Below are 20,653 nucleotides of genomic sequence, written 5' to 3'. Positions count from 1 at the left end.
CTGCTGTGTCCATAAGTATAACCACACTAACACTGCCAGTCCCTGCTGCTTCTGGTCCAATCCAAAGGTGTTTATTCAAGCCCTTGTCTAGGTTTGAGTTCATGTAGGGATCTTGGAGTAGGACAATAGCACGTAGGTCAGGGGGACAGAGACCTTGACTTTCCATTGGCCAGCCAACTTTGTGGCCCCATCCCAGCTCTCTGGACCTCTCTTTCCTCATCTCTGTGAAATGAGAGGGTTGGAGTGTCCACTGTGGCTCCTTTTAGTTCTGACTCCAGTGATCTGACTTTCCACTTTGGTTGCTGTTAGTATGGGAAAAACCACACGTCAGACCTCACCCCTCCCTGCCTGTCTCCCAGCCCCCACCAAGACTTGGGTTTTTGCTGATAAGTCAAAAGTGTGCACAAAGCCTTTTGTGCAGGCTCATCCAGGCCATGCCGTGACAACAGACCAGCTCACCAGTGATGGGGATGGGATTTGTGATAGTAGTTGCTGGGATCTATATAGAGAATTGTCTTTCCTCAAAGCCAACTGACCTGAATGGAAGTTGGGACCCAAGATCTTAGGCCCTTCTCCAGGTACTGGCTCAGGCAGAATTTGTAAAAGATGTGGCTGCTCTTGCTGAAATATTTGCATTTTATTTAACGGTAGCTTACCAATTTATGCGGTGTTTTGCAGTTTTTCTTCACATGCTTATTTGATCTTTTCAAAACCCCTCTAGTACAACCAAGACAGTTATGATCATGCCTGGGAAAAGCCCACTTTAGGTGTGCCTGTGCTGTGGGTTCCACGGCCTCAGTCAGGGCTCAGCGTGTGCCCCACCGTGCTGCCCACTGTGAAATTGCATTAATTTACACTGTTTGTAAGAGCTTTTAATTTTACATCAACCACTGGGAAAGTAAATAGCAATCCCTTAGATAAAGTAAATGAGTAAATATAGTCTGATTCGGTTGTACACAATGCTGAGAATCCTTTTCCAAGGCTATGGCCTCATGCTGACTATAGAGGCCTGGGGAAGTTGCCGCTGGTGTCACATACTCAGCTGCTGGTCTGTGGAGAACACTGGGTTTTGATATAAAGCTTTGCTTTATGCTGGAGCTGTAAGTCACTTTGGAGGGCATTTTTATGGGCTGAATTTTGTCCCCTGAAAATTCATATGTTAAGGTCCTAACCCACAGTATCTCATCTGGAGTTAGGGTCTTTAAGGAGGTCATTCGGGTGGACCCTAATCCATTGTGACTTCTGTCCTCATAAGGAGAGGAGACTAGGACACAGACAGGCATGAGGGAAGACTAGGTGAGGACTCAGGGAAAAGAGGGCTGTCTACAGGACAAGGAGAGAGGCCTCGGAAGAAATCGTCACTGCCAACACCTTGATTTTGGACCCTGGTCCCCAGAATTGTGAGAAAATAAATTTCTGTTGTTCAAGCCACCCAGTCTGTAGTATTTGTTACGGCAGCCCTAGCAAACTAATACAGCCATGTATCAATAGGCCTAGCTTCATCTCAGTTTATAGTCTCTTTCCTCCAATCCCTGACAAATGGTTACTACTTAGCCTTCGCTTGGCTGCTTCTGGAGATGTGGAACTTGCTACCTCAGAAGGCAGCTGCTAAGATTTTGTGTCACTTGGGACTCTTTCACTTGAAGTGGCAGAAAACCTTACCTAAAGTGGCTTAAACAGAACAGAAAATGTATTGTCTAATTTAAAATTCCAGCAAATGGCCTGCTTTAACCAGGTCTCAAACTATGTGGGGAACAGAACCCTGGTACCTGCTTATGCACAAGTGTTGAGGTTCCGTGGCACGGTGCTTAGCAGCCAGAACAACATCACCTGCCCACAGCTCTAACTTTGGACTTACAAGGAGTGAGCCCACCCCCTCTTCAGCAGAAAGTCCTTCACATCCTCTAATGACCCTCCTGCAACTTTGCTTCTCCGCTTCCCTGAGGGGTTTCTCCCAGATCATCTTATCCAGGGCTCCCCACGTTTTTCTTTCCTCTCCCTATTCTGGCTCCTTTCTCTCTTTCTCACCGATCTCTTAAAAGTGGTGCCCTTAATTGTACCCATGTGGTCTGGCCATAGTCAAGAACAGCAGGATTATTATCTCCTTTTGATTTGGTCATGATATTCCTTCAGCCTGAATTTTGATGAACTTGTTTAGTCTCCTCAAATTTAGCTTAGGATCAACTAAAACTCTTGAGGCTTCTTTCAAATTAATTGCTATGCCAAATGTCAGTGATTCTTCTGTGGAAATTGTAGTTTTTGTGCTGTCGGTGTACCTCAGGCCGTATCCTGGAAAAATTTTGACCAAAATCTCAGTGTGTGTGTGTTCAGTCATTCGATTTTTACCTAAGTGGAAAATATAGCAACAAAACAGCACATTGTGTCTTCCAAGTGGTGGGGTTCCATTAATCAAGGTTCTATTTGTTTTGAACATCCTTATTTTCTACGTGGAGATATATACAGCCTAAGAAAAAGTAGACAGATAAACTAAAAAAACAATGGAGAGATGTAAATGTGGCCGAGAACCAGCACAGTGAGCCCGCTGATGGTGACCCTAAGTGTACTTAGCTTAGCTTATCAGTCATTAGAGAGTAAAGATCTGAAGGCAGCAAAATAAAGAATGATTAAGACCAGCAGAGGCTCAGACTTCACTTTTACCTTTTCGTTTTCTAGCAGAAACAATAGAAGGAAGTATCAATAGCTGCACAAAACGTACACAGCTAAATGAATATTGTTGCTCCCTCGTTCACTCTTCTGACATACAACATGGTTCTTACATTCTATTCTACAAAGATGGGTCAGTGGCCAGATATACCTGCTTGATAGTTCAGGATCTTTGTTTGTGACTCCTTCATCTATGCTACGGGAATACCACTGACCCTTTGAGCTTTGTGGCTTGTGTACTGCTTTTCTGGTGAGACAGGCTTGTGGTTAGCAGAGCCCTGTTATCTGCATATGCACATGTGTTGAGGTTCCAACACATGGGCCTCAGGATGTCCCCACACATCCTGAATAAACAAACTACAGTCAGCTCTCCCTTGTACGATTGTTTATCCACACAAGGGACAATATTTATCTTCAAGTTAATTAACATTAGTCAAAAGCGTTGTCACATATGGACACCTATTTTTTTAATCTTATTTCTAGGCCTTTTCTGTAAGTCAATTCATTCTTTCACATACTCATCACTTATTCCTATCCCATAAGCAGATATCTTAAAATAAACACACATACGTATGTATACACACATATATAATTGTAATATGTGCATAGTGTATATTTATATCTTGTTCATCACTGTATCCCTAGCACTTAGCATATAGTATGTTCAGTAAGTATTTGTTAATTGATATTTAAAGCATTTATATTTTCCCACTAGTTTGTGAATATTTATTGAGTGCCTGCTATGTGTCAGCCATTGGGGATAAAACTGAGCTAACATAATGTGAAAAGTCCTTGTCCTCCGTGGAGAATAGTCAGTCTGTGCATGTGGGGTTACAGCTGAAGTAAGTGTTGTGAGCAGAGGCACGTGATGCAGTGATCACATGTAAGAAAGACGGGACCTGGCGTGAGGTGGAGCTGAGTGAGATCTGAAGGGAAAGCAGAAAAACCAATCTTTACCCAGGATATTTTGTTTTTATCCAGTGTACTTTTTTTTTTTTTTTGAGAACTTTTATTTCTCTATTAGAGGTTTTGCAAAATGCTTGTTGCCAATTACTCGTTAGGCTGAGGATGAGTTCTCTGGTGGTGCTGCTCTTTTGTCTCTTAGATCTGAGCAGTGTAGGATAATCCTTAGGTCTTTCTTTGCTGCTCACACTCTGTTGTCGTCTCTGGAATAATTTCCAGATGGGATCTGGACTGGAAAAGTTCACTTCTCTCTTCAAAAATTCTTAGACTGTGATCCTTCTTGTGTCTTTCAATCACCCTGTCTGGCCACAGATGCTTGAGAGTCTGCGGTTAACCCCTCCTTCTATGATGCTCTTCCCGCCTTCTGTGTCCAGCTGTTTCTAACCCAGGGGTCCCTGAACCCCCAGGTAGCTAAGGGTCTCTCCTTTGTGGTCTCATAACACTTTGTGGATATCTCTTAATGTATTGTATTATATTTAACTTGTTTATGTGTTTGTCTCCCCACTAGACTGTAAGTCCCTTGAAGGCAAGTAGGATTTCCTCTTCATTGCTACTGCCCTCAAGTCCAGCATAGCATATGGTACATAGTGGTATCTCAATAAGTGTTTATTGAGCAAAATTCATGTTCATTGGGGTTTTAAGTGGTTCTCAGGGGGCATTCAGTCATATAGTTGGTTAAATTTAGAAAAGTAAGGCATCATAAGTACACTGTTAGGAATTGCAGAATGACTCATAATTGTATCTATATCTTGGACACTCTTGGAAAAAATACCAGTTTTATTATAAGATAACCACCAATCAACTTAAACTGCTAATACTGGGAATTGTTGTTGTATAAGAAATTATAATAAGTATTTTTTTCTCCTACTCTTGTATTTTGCTTAAATGCAGAATAAAGATGTTTGCCAAGTGATTGGGTTTCCCACAGTGTAGTGTTTTCTGCTGAATCATTTGCTCCTTATCAGTGGTGTTCCTCTTTATAGGTAGTTCCACTTATACCAGCCACCTGTTCTAAAATTGCCTTTGTTTCTTTTCTACTTAATGACTTCCTGCTATGAAACAGGAAAGCAATGTTCTTTCTGAGCTTTATCGTTATAGATGTTCTGTAGGTATCTGTATCTTGCTGAGGGCATTCTTCAGACTATTCTTCTGTATTTCCAGACCTCGGTGCCCAGAACAATTCTAGGACCCTGAACATGTGCTCTATATTCAGCAAAAAGAAGAATTTGATTGTATGGAAGATCATAGAGTAAAATATAAATTCCTTTCTGTCAGCAAATCCTTAATTTCACGAGAGTGAATGTATTAGTTTGCTAGGGCTACCATAACAAAGTACCACAGACTGGGTGACTTAAAAAAACAGAAATTTATTTCCTCATAGTTCTGGGGGCTACAAGTCCAAGACAAGACATCAGCAGGGTTTTTTTCTCCTGAGGGCGTCTCTCCTTGGCTTAGATCTTCTTCCAGTGTCTTCGTGGGTCTTCCCCCTGTGCCTGTGTCCTAATCTCTTCTTAAAAAGACACCAGTCATATTGGATTAGGACCTACCCATATGACTTCATTTTACCTTAATTACCTCTTCTAAGGCTCTGTTTCCAAATATAGTAATATTCCGAGATACTGGGAGTTATCCTATGACTCCAGCGTATGAATCTGGGTGAATTTGTGGGGTGGGGGGGACACACAATTCAGCCCATAACAGTTAATAATATGGCAGTTTAAATATCCCATTCAGATACTAAAGAGATTCTTAGGTTGCTGAAATACTTTTTGGTGACTAGTCAATAAATATATGTCTGCTTCTTTGCCTTTTCATAGATCCAAATGCCGCTTTCCTTTCTGCTCGTAATTTTACCCTTGCTTATTTCTGGAAGCGACTATTTTCCTGGAAATGGTTGGTGAGGAGGGAATACTAGTGCTCCTCTCTCTTTTGGAATTCTGGGATAAAAGTTTAATCAGAAAACAAAAGGATAATTTTCTTTAAGATAGTAACAATAATTATAATAATAATGCTACTATTTATGGAGTGCTTATTTTGGGCCGGTCATTGTGCTGTAATTATCACAACAAATCTGCTGCATGGATGTTATTATATTATCCCAACTTGATATATGAAGAAACTAAGGCTCACAGAGATGAAGTAACCTTGCCCTGGATACTACTTCTTTTGCTTTTTCTTTCTTAGGACACCTGTTTGGTGCTAAAGAACTATCAGTTGTGAAATTAGACATGTGGGAAAGAAGTGAAGGATGTATCAGATTTACAGCCACTCAGCTTGTTGGTGGCGACCTGAGACTTAAGCGTCCCAGAAGCCATGGACCAGTAACTCCCAGTGACTGAATTCCACACAGGTAGAGGGTTGAAGGTGTAGCACAATCTACCCCTTAAACTGGGTCGATTGACTCTGGGTTATTTTAGGCCAGGAGCTTTAGACTATGGCCGGGATTGAATTACGGTTGTCATGGCAACTGTGATTCAGAGGTGGACTCAAAAGAAAGCTTCAGAATAGGCAATGTGAACGCTAGGAAGGTAGATGACCAAATTCGTTTTATTTTGGGATTGTAGGACAGTATTATTGGGGACAGCTTGGAATGAGCTACAGATAAGTGGTTCTGCACCTTGGCTCAGTATTGGAGCAACCTAGGTAGCTTTCAGAATGCCTGGGTTTCACCCATAGAGATCTTTATTGAGATGAGTGTGGGCTTGGATGTCTGTAGTTTAAACAGTTATCAGAGTAAGTCTGATGTACGGGATGTTAGGAATTAACGAGCAGGGCCAGGGGATGGCAAGCTGTGGCCAATTGACCAAATCTGGCCTGCTGACTGTTTCTGTGTAGCTCATAAACTAAGAATAGTTTGTGCATTTTTAAATGGTTTTTAAAAATCACAATAATAATAATATTCTGTGACACATGAAAATTATATAAAATTTAAATTCTAGTGTTCACAATTCCAATTTCATTGGAACACAGCCATGCTCATTCATTTACATATTGTCTATGGCTGCTTTCACGCTACAGCAACAGAGTTGAGTAGTTGTAATAAACATGTTGCCCGTGAAGCCTAAACTGTTTACTGTATGTCCCTTTACAGACAAATGTTTGCTGACCCCTGAGTTAGGCTAAGTAAAGGTCATCCACAGAGCTGGTTTGGAACTTAAAAGGAGGCATAGGTTTGTGTAACTTGTGTTTGTGTAGTATATTTTGCATTTTATTTTCCTTTTTTTCTTTGCTAGCAGTGGGAAATTGATGAATCTGCAGCAAGTTTGATCAACAAAATTGTTATCAAAGATGATGGCAAGATATACTTTTTTCCTCAAAACACAAAAGTACAAAGAACATAACATGCATGGAATGGGATGAACCAGACCTTTTTAATACTTTACTGAGGATCTTCTAAATCCCTTCTAATATCCTTTTCCTATTTCATCCTCACCTCCTCAATCCTTTTCTTTTTTTTTTGATCTTTCTCCCATCCTTCTGTTCCATGTTTGAGATTAATGGCAGCTGGTGCCTGAGAGCGTTTGCTTTCCTTGATTCAATGTTGGAAAAAAGGGAGCAGTGTTTATAGGAATGATTCTAATATAAAAATGTAGTTGAACAAGATTAGGAAAATACCACTGATGGTCACATTCGTTTATTTCTACCTTCTACTTTTCATCCACTTGGATTTAGAAAACAAGAAAGTTAGGAAAGTTAACAGTAAATGGAAAACAACTGAGAAAGACAAATCCCTATGGTTAGGCTGTGTTTTGTGTAGAGACATAGCCACTATTTGCTTCCAAACCAGCCCATCCAGTTTAGAATAAGAGAGATCGTAACCTTATGCTTGGGTGCAGCACTTTAGGCCTTTGCTTATTTTGTTTTTACTTATATTTTTGGTGGTGGTAATGGTTGAAGGTGAGACGAAGTAAGAGGTTGATATGTATTTATCAGCTTTGTAACCGTATGATACCATGGATTTAAAAAAATGATGAACGTGTATCAATTGAACTGATAGGAAAAAGTATTTGATTTCCAAATAGCTTATAGTAATCATTGGGTGATAGTTTTTGATGATCTTGAGAGTCTCCTTGTGACACTACTTGGTGTCTTGGGTATCGCAAGCAAAGCCACATTCATGTTTACATGTTCTCATTTTGATCCTGTCCTTCCCCCATCATAGTGAAGTGGCTGCAATCCCAGGCATATTTCCCCTCCAGCCACCTGGAAGGAAGCCAATAATGTCATTACAGATGGCAATGTGCCCAGACTATCTTAAAAAAGCATCATCTCTGCTACTAATTAAGTTTCAGAAAGGGTGATATTTGCTTTTATATTAACAAGCATTTTGAAAGGCTGAGGGCAGATATGTTAGAAGCAATCTTATTCCTAAATTCGTGCTTAAACTTAATTGTCCTTCAGCTTTCCCACTCTTGAGTTTGGAACACTGTCTGCTGGATCACAAATGGTTTGGGGAGGGGAAAAAGTAGGTAATATTTGCATGTTTTGAATTTCATACCAGGGCCTCAATTTATTTTCCTTTGCTTTTTTTTTTTTTTTTTTTTTTAGGGTTCTGTACATTGGCCTGGCCTGCAATACGGCTCGCTATATTTATATTTCCTACCTGGAAAATGCCTGGACTGTTCTCCCCATGGAAGTTCTTCAAGGTAAGTTAACAGATGGAATTAAAATTATTTCTCTACCCACCTAAGGTATGACTACGTAGAAGTCCAGTGGCTTTCAGCATCTGATTCAGTAAAGGAAGGGTGGACCTACTGTTGTATATAATTTTGAAGTGGTTGTTAAGGAAGAGATGACGTCAGCGGGGCTGGGTCCGCAGTTAGGCTGAGGGCTGTTCTGCAGTTGCGCCAAACAGAGCTGGATTTGACCCACACCCTTGTGATTAAACGAAGGAAGAGGAACTCTAGAATAAACTCCCAAATACAGCTGTTAGATACAGACATCCAAAGGTGGTTTTAAAACATAAAAGGATTTCTCTTTTAAAGGTCTTGTTTTTTTGTTTTTGTACGTTCACTATACTTACTGAAAAAACATTGTCATTTTTATAACATCTGTTGATTTATAACTAAAGCATTATATTCACACTGTTGTTTTCTCATAAACCTTTTAAATCTTTGCTCAAATATCCTGATATGAGGTCTTCTTTTTTCTTCAGTGTACTGTTTCCCATCAAGATATAACTCTGAAAAAATTCCAAGGAGGCTCTTGCCATGTGGCTTAATAGCACTGAAAACGTGGATTTCTATTCAAAGATTATTGCCCATGTGAGCTCCTAGAGTCTGACTATATGCTGAAGAGCCCTGTTAGCAGCTTGGCTAAACCATTTAGTAACTGGCATCATGATTAACATACAGGTTCAGGGCAAGATCACTGGAATTGAGGTCTTCAGTGACAGCCCATGCTACTAAATCATTAATTGCACTAAACAGTCTGTGATTATATACAATTTCATTAGCTTTGTAGGTTGCCATTATCATTTTCTCTTACCCTGAGGATGCGAATATAGTACAATCAACATAATTAATTAGTTGTCATGATGAAAGATTGGAGATTTCAATCTTTTCAGATGAAGAATTCACAATTATACCTCTAAACAGAATGTACAAAATGCAAGCTTATTTATCAGATTCCCTCATGGCAATGAAAAAAAGAACTTATCCTAATTGAAAGGAGATATAATTTATATTCACATTATAATTATAAAATTCAAATATATATACACTTTGAAGGTGCTTTTCTCAGGTGTGAGGCAATGGTATAATGGGTGAAAGGAGATTTTGTTTACAAATATATAGAGAATGGAAATTTGGTCTTACAAGAAATTATTGTTTGTAATAATTAGAACTCTGGAAGGGTCTTGAGAGGAAGCACACATCTCAGCACTGTGTCACTTAAGAATAACAAAGCAATAAACATAAACTGCAGGAAAGAATCATGCAATAACAACATATGCAACATAATTCTTAGGATTTCCCACCTTTACTTTCTGTTCTGTCCTTGCCTGGTCTAATTGCTTTATTTATTGGTTTGCCACAATGTGCTGACTCTATAGAGATCTGTATACCTACAGAAAAGAAAGTATACATACTATAACAATATATGCATACACCTTTTTTCTCCTTTTAATATGAATTAGGTGGTACAGGACAGTTTTCATAAGTGACTCAAGAAAAGAGAGCACCCATGAAATGGACAGAGGAACAACAGAAGAATTTTATAAGAGGGGAAAACAAATGCTGTTGTGAATTTAAAAACTCTTTTTTACTGTTAATTTATCAAAGATGACTAAGAGCCAGAAAGCATGTTGAGTTCAGGGAATGTAATAAAAAAATATATATATATACATATATATATACACACATATATATATATAAACTCATGCCCCAAGATCTCACTGTCTATTCTAGAAGCCAGATGTGTAAAACACATAATTACCACACAGTGTATTAGATGGAATCATAGGAAAATGTGCTGGGTAACAGACAAGGAGCTGTCGGGAAGAAATAATTAACTTTGTGAAGCAAGGAGTGGGAGGATGAAGACTTTATTGAAAAATTCCCAAAGGAAATCACATGAGCTGGCTTTTGAAGGGCAAGTAGGAATGCACCAGGAGGCTTAAGGAGAGCAGACATTCTGGTGTAGAGAAGAGCCATGTGCCGAGCACAGAAGTGGAAAGCAGAGTGGCATCTTCAGGGAACATAATGTGGTGTGCTGTGCCTAGGGCTTGATGGATTTATCATCTCAGGCTGCCAAGCCAGGACATATTTTTATAATACGGTATGTACCTCAGGGTGTATTATCCCAGGATTTAGGGAGCTGGCCATGTTTTGAATCTAAATAAATTCAACTTCCCATGCCAGGCTACAATTTATACTTGTGTGTTTCATTTTAGTCTACCCTGTGCCAGTAGAAACCTAGTTACTGATCTGAAGCAAGTTAAGAAAAGAGTATCTGCAAATAGTTTCCTAATCCAACAGAGGGCTCTGTGACCAGTTTGCACAAAGCTCTTTGTTTCTAAAGCTGGAGGAGATAGTTTTATTCCCTGGCAGAAGTGAGTGCTGAGTGCTGTGTGACTGCACAACAAAAACAAAATCCCCTGCCTTTGTTTGACCCATGCCCACCCCACAGAAAATAGTGGATCCTCCACGTGGAATAAATCTTGAGTCACAGGAATACACCTTTGACTGAAAAACTTTGTTTTGCTTTCCTGGATTCTTCTACCTTTTACAAGCCTTTGTCCAAAAGAATTTAAAGTCCCTGTGCTCAGAGGAGACTCTCCTTAGGATGCAATAAGGCAGGAAATTATTATAACAAAACACTGACTTATTTAATTACAGGACAAGCATACTGTTATGATATCTACCCCTTAATTCCTTGACCGGAAATGCTTCCTGATGATTACCAAAGACCTGGTCTTAGGAAGGGTTGGGGAGTGGGATGTTGTCTCTCATTACTGACGATCTTGACACTGAACAGTCAGCACTTCCATTCTTCGGTTTCCAACCAGTGTCACACAAGAGGGTCTTCTTAAACGATATAAGCAGAGTCTATGTCTCATGCTATCACCCTTGCCTCATCTCCAAAACACTGGGAGAACTAGTACTACGTAGTGGGCAGCTGAAGGGGAAGAAACAAAAGATGTGCTTTATTCTCTATCCCCCTTCCTCTTTTGAGTTGCATGTAACCAAGGGTGGAGAATTCCTTGTTATCCTTCCTTCCCTGGAGTTTCTTGATCATCCTCTCAGCATTCTGTCTCCTCAGGCTATACTGGTAATAATTAGCAGATGGGTTTGGGAAGAAGCAAATTTCCTCCTCTCTAGACCTGTAGGAAGGAGGATATGTAGGCATTTATTTGGGAATCAAGGTAAGACCACTCGATGTTGTTTGGTATTGTGAGGTCGTTTCTTTCCAATGACTGTTCTCACATTCAGTAGCCAATGTTCTCTTGCAGCCTTATCCTTTTAGCAATTCAGCTACCATTTGCAGCAGACATGTTGTTTGGTCGTCAATTGGTGGCACCACATAAAGAAGCAGAAGATGTACTTTGTGCCCATAAGGCGTCTGCAATTTATTTTAAAAAGACACAGTGGGTCTAAGGGCCTAAAAGCATTGCTGGGTGGTGGTGGGGGTGGGGGGGGGGCAGGGGATTGGTTTATTTTTATTTTTCAAGTTCTCATTTTAAAAACCCATAGGAATTTTCTCCTTTTCTTTTATACAAAAACCGTTTATACATTCATGCTTATGATCAAGAATATAAACATCTGATTGAAATCAAACCCAAATTAGTTAGGCTCCCTTTATGTGAGTATTAGTTGTGAATCCTTGCAAAACTCAAAGATGAATGTGATCAAAATTATTCTTATTATTAAAATGTATTTGAGGACAGTAAAGCCCACCTGGGGGCTGTTGTAACTAAAGAGGTCCTTGTGAGTTATTTGAGTTGATGGCTATAGCACTGAGGGGTGAAAATGCCGTCTGGGGCAGCTCCCTCTCTGCAGGATGCTCTATCAGCGTGAACCAGGGTAAGGTTTTGATTAAAAATGGCTTTTTAATATCACCAGTTAGGAAAGCTTGAGCTGACATTTATGAAGCTTTAGTCTGTTCATCTTACTTAGCATGTCTATTCTGCTGAGTAAGGAACTGTATTTTCCTTCCTCCTATGTTCTGGAAGAGCATGGAGAAATTATAAGAGGATTATTTTGCAGCCCTTATCTGACAGTGGAAATTCTACACATGATTCCAGTCTGTTATCATTCATATTGGAAATTTTGTCTGGCACAAGCCATGAAACACAAATAGTCTGCCACATGAATATGTAAAATAGACAAATGCTTTAATTTGAACATTTCAATTGATTAATTGGCATATAAAAATCCTTGGTGTTACTGTTAAAATTAATTTTTAATCAGAATAGTCTTATAAATTGTAATAGAACAACTTTATTCTTTGTCACCGCATGTTTTACAGTTACTAAGAGTTCTTCAAAACAGAAATTATTTTGTCCATTTAGGATTCATTTGAAATGTCCTCTGGCCCAGGAATCTTTTTCTGGCAATTGCAGCCCATATTAGATCTCCCTTTGCTGAACTGTTCTCAGACTTAAGTACCGTGTTACACAGTTTAGTATTTAACTGCTCCCCAATTATTTTACAAATATTCACTTTATTTCCTAACTTAAGTTTAAACCCTTGAACACAAAGACCATGCCTAATACCTTTTGAATTCTCCAAAGAGACATACATATAGGAAGATACCCTATAAATGCTTATTTTTTGATCCATTTTACAGTCCCTTGTGTCATGTGCTAGAGTTGGTATTTTCTAATTTTTAAATCTCTTGAGTAATACAGAAATGTCTATCTTAAAAACTTCTAAATTATCTGAAGAAAATTTGAAAACTAAATTTAAAAGCTAAACCTTCAATATGATAACTCTTTCTAAGATGACATCTTACTATCCATGACACATCTATAAAAACATTGGTGTATTTTAATCATTATTCATACTCCCCCCTCATTCTACAAGTTAGTTGAGGCAGCTTACCAAAATATGCAATAATCTGGAAATCGTAAAGTGCTTAGTCATGAATTAGATATCTGAGTTTGAATTCTAGCTCCCCAGCCTATAAACTCTGTGTCCTTGGGCAAGATGGTTAATCTTGCTAAGCCTCAGGCTCTAGAGCTATAGAAGAGGTTGACATGAGTATTAAATAAACTGAACTCATGTGAAGTATTTAGCACAGTACCTGACACATAGTTAGCCTCTAATAAATGTTAGATAATATACAATAACAAAAAAGTAAAATAAATTAAAAATAAATGAAAATCAGGACTGGGAAAATGTAATTTAAAAGATCCTATTCTAAGAGGTTAAACTGTAACTATGCATTAAAGCCTGGCCATAAATTAGGCTGAGGCCAGATAACTAAAGCATGAGGCAAACATGACTAATCAATGTACACTGTTCTCAAAGTTCTCATTGGGGAAGTGAAATTTCTACTGGCTTTGATATAAAAGCAGTTCTTATGTGCTGGCTTCATGTGGGCAAACACTGAGCATGTAGTATACAGTCTTGCCAAGTCTTGACATTAAATGTGCTCAGTTTGGGATGGTAGTCTCCTAGAATATGCTTTAAGGCTGTGATTCCCCAACCTCTGGGCCTCAGACTGGTACTGGCCTGTGGCCTGTTAGGGCTGGGCCTCAGAGCTCTGCCACCCGCCTCCTCTCACTCCCTCCTACCCATGAAAAAATTGTCTTCCATGAAACTTAGGAAGTGGTGGGGGGGCACATAGCAGGAGGTGAGCAGCAGGTGAGTGAGGGAAGCTTCATCTGTATTTATAGCTGGTCCCCATCACCGGCATCACCACCTGAGCTCTGCCCCGCCCCAGGGGAAAAACTGTCTTCCATGAAACTGGTCCCTGGTGTCAGAGAGGTTGGGGACTGCTGCTAAGGTATAATACCAAAGGCATAATACCAGCATGTAAAATTCATGAGGCCCCCACAAAACATTGTTGCATCAGTTACAGACTTTTTTTTATTTTAAAGCAACTCAAATTTTTTTAACTTGCAAACTAAAACTTATAGAAGAGACTGTTTTATTTCCTCTGTCCACTTTTACTCATATATGGGATTTGGAAGTTTTCTCCAACTTACCCAGGTTACCTTTTATCCTTAAATGTTTTCTTCATCATATCACAGTATGCAGCCCACTCTCTATCAGGGTTCAGTTTAATGTCCTTTTGTTTAGCTGCTGTTATGTGTCAAGCCCTGTGCTGAGTGCTGGATATGTCCGTTCTCAAGGAGTTCAGTCTGCTCCTCCTTCAGGTAAATCCTGCCCTTTTTCACCCACCAGACTGTAAGTTCCATGGTGGCCAGGGACATTTTATATATATCATCATATTCTCAAAGCCTAGCAGAGTATCTGACACATAGTATAGATGCTTAATTCATACTGTTGAAGGGATGCATGAAGAGGATTCTTGCAGTGCTGTATATTGACAGATGTAGGAATGTTGGCCTTTAACAATAATTGTTGTATATCTTATATAAATATATATAAATTATATAAATAATTGTATGTCTTTCATGCAACACACAGAAGCTTCATGCTGCTGCTGCTGCTAAGTGCATTGCTCTTTGTACGGTCCTCTATTTTTGGAAGGTCCATTGCTGTTGGTAGCCCCAACTCTGGCAGAGAGACTGGCTTGCTATTCATCTGCTCTGTTTCCTTTTCTTCATGGACATACAGCGAGACTTTTATTTCCCTGTCTCCCTTGCAGTTAGTTATGACCTTGTGATTGATTCTGGCCAGTGCAATATGAGCAGAAATGATGTGTGTCACCTTCTAAACCTGACCCATAAAATTTCCCGTGTGCTATTATCCCCTCCCTCCTCCGTCAGGGAGACATTGATGCTTAGGGTAACCATGTGTTGAAAATGGCAGAGCCTCTGCAGCTTGAGTCCCTGAATGCCTGCGTGGAGCAGAGCTGCTGTTCCTTCTTGTCTCCTGCTCATTGGACTTTATGTGAGCAAGAAAAGAAAATAAGTAATGTGTGAAACCACTAAGATTTGGAGGTTTATCTGTTACAAAAGCTACATTACCTTAACTGATACAGACTTTTTCTTTTATTGACTGCCCAGTGGAGACCTTTTCTTAGGTGCTTACTGATTTTCACCAGGTTGATCTTTCAGAAGCTTTTTTTAAAATCAAAGCATTTGAGAAGTACACTGAACTAATTGAAATGTATTCTTTGGTCTATGAATGGAAAAGGTTTGTCACAGCTGATTTTGTCTACCAGTGCTGAAGGGATACTTATGTTTTGTTCAATGAGCATAAGTCAGTGGCAGAAGCAAGAAAAAACAAAACAATGCTAGTTCCCCAATACTGTCAGTTCTCACTCCTCCCAGCCGCTATGATGTGATTTCCGAAAGCCAAACAGCATTTGACAGAGAGCAGGTGTCTACTTGAGAAGAAAGGATTTTTCCCCCTTGCTCATACGTACTATTTATTACAATAGAGGATTCTTGTTTGACAAAACTGAACAATTTTGAAGTGCATGTTGCAGAATCCGATATCAGTGTGGAGTATTATAAGGTGAAGAGGTATTTGGAGCATATATGTTGACTATATATATGATATATCAGCTCTTATGAAGGATGGGGAAGAATGTAGTAAGAATATCCAATTTTTAAATTGGTGTGCTGTTGGGCATGTTTGATGTTATCGATAAAACTTCTTAAAGTAGATGGTTACATTTACTATAGAATACTTATAATAATTGTTATAAGCATATATAGTATAGTATTTAAGCACTCAAGTTCTGACCTTAGACACTTTGGTGTCTTTAAATGCTTTAAATGCTTTAAATTAAATGTTTTCTTCATCATATCACAGCATGCAGCCCACTCTCTATCAGGGTTCAGTTTAACGTCCTTTTGTTTAGCTGCTGTTATGTGTCAAGCCCTGTGCTGAGTGCTGGATATGTCCTTCTCAAGGAGTTCAGTCTGCTCCTCCTTCAGGTAAATCCTGCCCTTTTTCATCCACCAGATGAAAAAGGGCAGGATTTTTTTTTTGTGTAGAGTTTTACTTTTACTGTCAGTCAAAAAAAAAAAATGTTTTATGCCATCTTCCTGTTGTCAGTGGATTAATCAATAATGATAGAGCAATAATACAGCATTTATCCATTATCTCACATATTTTAGCTAATCATACATAAGGAATATAGAGCTTAGACATAAGTTACAGTCTACAGAAATTACAAATACAATCTCACTTTTATTTCAGTAAAATTTTTTTAAATTCTTAGGTATACAAAATATGCCTGTGTGCCAAGTTATTACACATTCCTCAATTTTTGTTTATTTGTTTTTGTTTTGAGACAGGGTCTCCCTCTGTCACCTGAGCTAGAGTGCAGTGGCATCATCATAGCTCATTGCAACCTCAAACTCTGGGGCTCAGGCAATCCCTGTCTCAGCCTCCAGAGTAGCTGGGACTACAGGTGCACACTACCACACCCGCCCAATTTTTCTACTTTTTGTAGAGTTGGGTTCTCACTCTTGCTCAGGCTGGTCTCAAACTCCTGAGTTTGAGACCTAAATCTTGTTCCACTGCTCCATAGTCTGTGTGACCTTGGACAAGGCATTCTCATCACCCTGTGCCTTAGTTTCCTTTTTGGAAAATGAAGAAAAAATACTACTGTACCTATTATGGGGAAGAATAGATGAAATAATCTATGTAATACACCTAGCACAATTCCTTGTAGAGTAAGCTGCTATAATAATATTATTAATGAAAAAATTTAATGTTAATCATTATTATTTTTAGTGATGCTAGGTTATTCAAATGTATCCTCAAGTACTTGAGGTCTTGGCAGTGGTTAGTGTGGAGGATATGTCTTTGTTTTCATTAGGCCTCAGAGCTAATCCTGAGGGATCCCAGTAAAGGTAAGGAAGGACTGAGATGCTAAGTTTACGTGACCTGTTTGGTCTCTGAGGGTCATTCATTGCCAGTCAATCTATTTATTAAGCACCTATTATGTGAGTTGGTGTTGAATTGCCACTGAAATTGTATCAGTAGTTGTACCTTCAAGTAGCCAAGGAAATGTTAACACATATTGCAAGGAGAGTCATGTGTATGCCCTTGTTACTATTATCAGTCAGGAGTAACATCTTTTTATTTTTATTGTGTGATCTACCAACTTAGTTACCTCATACTTATAGCTTTAAAAATTTATAACTCTAGTATAAATACATTTACCTGTGCCACTAAATAAATTTGCTTATTTCATCACGTAGAGAATAATCATGTTGTTTTGGAAAATTAAAAGATCAATATTCTTTTAAGATTTGATTTGACATTAGTCTGCTTCTGACCAGAAGGGAATAACAGGGACTAGATTTATTCTCCTTTTTGAAATAACTAAAAAACTGGTCAAAATACACAAAACAATGGTTTCCAAGGCACTAGACATCAGCAGCAAGGACAGTGATCCCTGAGAGATGGGAACCAAATAAGGAGCATCAGTTTACTGCCTGGTGAGAGTTGGAAAGCTGCAGGGCATAGAGGAGAACCACTGAGTTGAGGACTCTAGCCAAGAGTCTAGGGAGACCAAAGGCCAGAGGTTAAAGGCAGAATACCAGAGAGGAGAGAGAAAACTCTAGAGATTTACAGAGAGTTCCCCTAAAGTATTCAGTAGAGCACTGATCAGTATAACATCATAGAAACTATCCAGAGCTAGGGAAGGAACTACTGAAAAGCATTAACGGAGAACAGTATTCAGAACCTATACGAGACTGGGAATAGTACTTGTTCCAGTCAGCCAAACTGGAAAACTTGTGATTCCTAGGATTGGTAGAGTACTCAAAATGGTCTTGTGTGAGTACTATGAAATAATTAGCCCTAGACTAAACACTCCTCTGGTGTCATCTAAGAAATCTTAAAAGCAAGACCCAAAAGGATCATACTATTTCCAAGTAACTTAGCTGCATCCCAGAACAAAGCTCAAGAATATTTATAGCTGTGCTACCCTGAAGGCATATTTAGGGGAGAAAAAAGAATATTTATAGGAATACAAAAATATCCAGCACCCAAAAAGGTAAAATTCACAATGTCTGGCATACAATAAAAAATTACCATGGATAATCTTAAGTAGAACCATAATGGAATAAACACTATTTTTACTGGGTGCTTTAGGTCATATGCATCATAGTTGACTGAGAAACGTCAGAATAACCTTAGGTCTTATATATGTTTCAGTTATCATTTCAACTAGGTTATTTTTTTACTCAAAAGATGGACTAGATGATTAGTGGTAGTGTAACAGAGGAAATGGCCTAAAAAAACAGCAAAAATATTTTCTGTCTCTTTAAAACTTTCCCCACCCACTCTTTTTGGGAACTGCGGCCTGGCCTGCATCCCTGGGGCAGGGAGAAGGTCTTTTGTTCTTTGTGTTACAGGAGATAGCTCAGCACCCCAGGCGGAGATCACAGGCTTTGTCTTGGCAGAACACAGTAGTCTAGACTGAGAACTCACCCTTTAAAAGCTTGTATTTCTGCTTATTATTATGATGATGGCATTTTTTGAGACAAGAGTCTACCATTTTCCTCCTTTGACAGCAAAGTAATAAACTTCTCTTTCCTTCTCCTCACACTACTTGTTCCTGTTCTTCTGATGAGGCCTCCAGGACAAGTACAGTAGCATGCATACTTAACTACTTTCCACAGAAATCAAATAAAGTGTTTGCTTTATCTGGCTAAACAATTGCAATACCCTAGATAATGCCAGCTTTCTCAGAATTGAATAGTGCCTAGATAGAGTCTTAATTATGAATGTTGACATAGTAGTACGCAATGGGAATATTTTAAAATATTTTCATTTATAATATTATAGATGATGCTAACTCCATTTCTTTTCAGATACACTTTTTCATTAACACTAGGAAAAAACTCTAAAATATTCCAAGAAATAAAATTGATTTATTCAAAATTAATTAGATTCAGTAGTAAAATTCTACATAGGTTTGGAAATCATTTCTTAAAGATGAATCACCAAAGATCTGAAACCACATCAAAATTACCTTTAATGGAGACACAAAAGCTATTGTTATGTCTGTCTGAGCAATTAATTGCAGGATTTACAAGTAGACAAAGACGGGCTTATGTATGTATGCGATCAAAACATTAAAATATTAGTATATATTTTTGTTATAATTTGAGATCAAATATAATTCTAGCAGTTATTTTCTTAAGTGTGAAGGCTTGGACATGCACAAAATCTTCCAACAATAGAATTTGTCTCCTTTTTTTTCCTTCAGAATTCTGAGCATTTTCTAAAACTCTGAGTGTTCTGGGATAATTAAAGCATTCTAGCAGGAAGACTGAAGTCAGGATGCTTTTAAACTATTCTTAGAATTTGTTGGCTGGTATTAAGTGGCAGTTGTAAAATATTGCCTACAGATTTCTAGATTTCCTTATCACTTTTTGAGACTGATTAGATAATTAAGTACTCCCTTCTTTAAAGTAACTCAGGGCATTAACTGGAGGAAAAAATAGTAAAGCACATAGTAAAAAAAAAAAAAATTCTCTGGTACTAAAAGCAGAAGAATGAAAGCCACTCTACTCTGCCTATAGGCTCCAACATTTTCCAGGGAAGATGTAGGATTAAAAATAACTTCCCTAAAATAACCTAATTCAAAATATCATGTATATGGAAGAACCAATTAAATTCATCCCACTTCTTAGAAAAGAAACTTGTAAAACTGAGCAATCTGTAGGAAGAGATTGGGTTAGTAACATCACCCGTGTCTACAAAAGACAGTTGTGGAGTTGTAGTTCTTGTTCTTAAACTTGAATATGCAGCTTTCTAGTAACCTTATTAATAATCTGAAATTCTTGCCAATATTTTTACTACAGTTGTGTTCTGGTTCTCCAGTTTTAAAATAATGAAAAAGCAACCTAGGAATCTAAAACCTCCACCATTTTCCATATTTATAAGACAAGATTAAGGAAGTCTTAAGAATTGTGCTACCTAAAACAACTTTCCTGTAAAATTTAGGGGATAAAATATATCATAAACTAGGAAAAATAAATGCTTCTGCTTCTACTTTTTTTTTTGTTTGTTTGTTTTTGAGACTGGGTCTTACTCTATCATCTGGGCTAGAATGCAGTGGCACGATCATAGCTCACTTCAACCTTAAACTCCTGGGCTCAAGCAATCCTCTTGTGTCAGCCTCCCAAGTAACTAGGACTACAGGTGCATGCTACCACGCCCAGTGAATTTTTTTTTTTTGGAGAGATGGGGTCTTGCTATTGCCCCGGCTGGTCTCAAACTCCTGGCTTCCAGCAGTCCTCCCACTTTGGGCTCCCAAAGTGCTAGGATTACAGACATGAGCCACCATGCCTGGCCTAAAGCAGTGTCTTAATGAAGATTTTAATTTAGACAAGGTGCAGTTGCTGTATATTAAAATAATGACCATTTTCCTACCTGTTATCTCCATCTTCCCAACAAATGGTGAAGATATATAATGAAAC

General features: G+C 38.6%; 1 protein-coding gene across 3 annotated transcripts in view; it reads left to right on the top strand.

Annotated features, from left to right (window-relative positions):
- The window catches only part of MFSD6 (major facilitator superfamily domain containing 6), a 75,546-nt gene that overhangs the window by 45,210 nt on the left and 9,683 nt on the right, over positions 1–20,653 (top strand). For all 3 annotated transcript variants that reach the window (XM_045560342.1, XM_045560343.1, XM_045560341.1), the window contains one exon: positions 8,176–8,273. In XM_045560342.1, the coding sequence (XP_045416298.1) occupies positions 8,176–8,273 (98 nt within the window). The remainder of the gene's footprint in view (positions 1–8,175; positions 8,274–20,653) is intronic.

This window comes from Lemur catta, chromosome 8 (assembly GCF_020740605.2).
Source record: "Lemur catta isolate mLemCat1 chromosome 8, mLemCat1.pri, whole genome shotgun sequence".
NCBI lineage: Eukaryota > Metazoa > Chordata > Mammalia > Primates > Lemuridae > Lemur > Lemur catta.
This window is presented reverse-complemented; position numbering and strand designations above follow the sequence as displayed.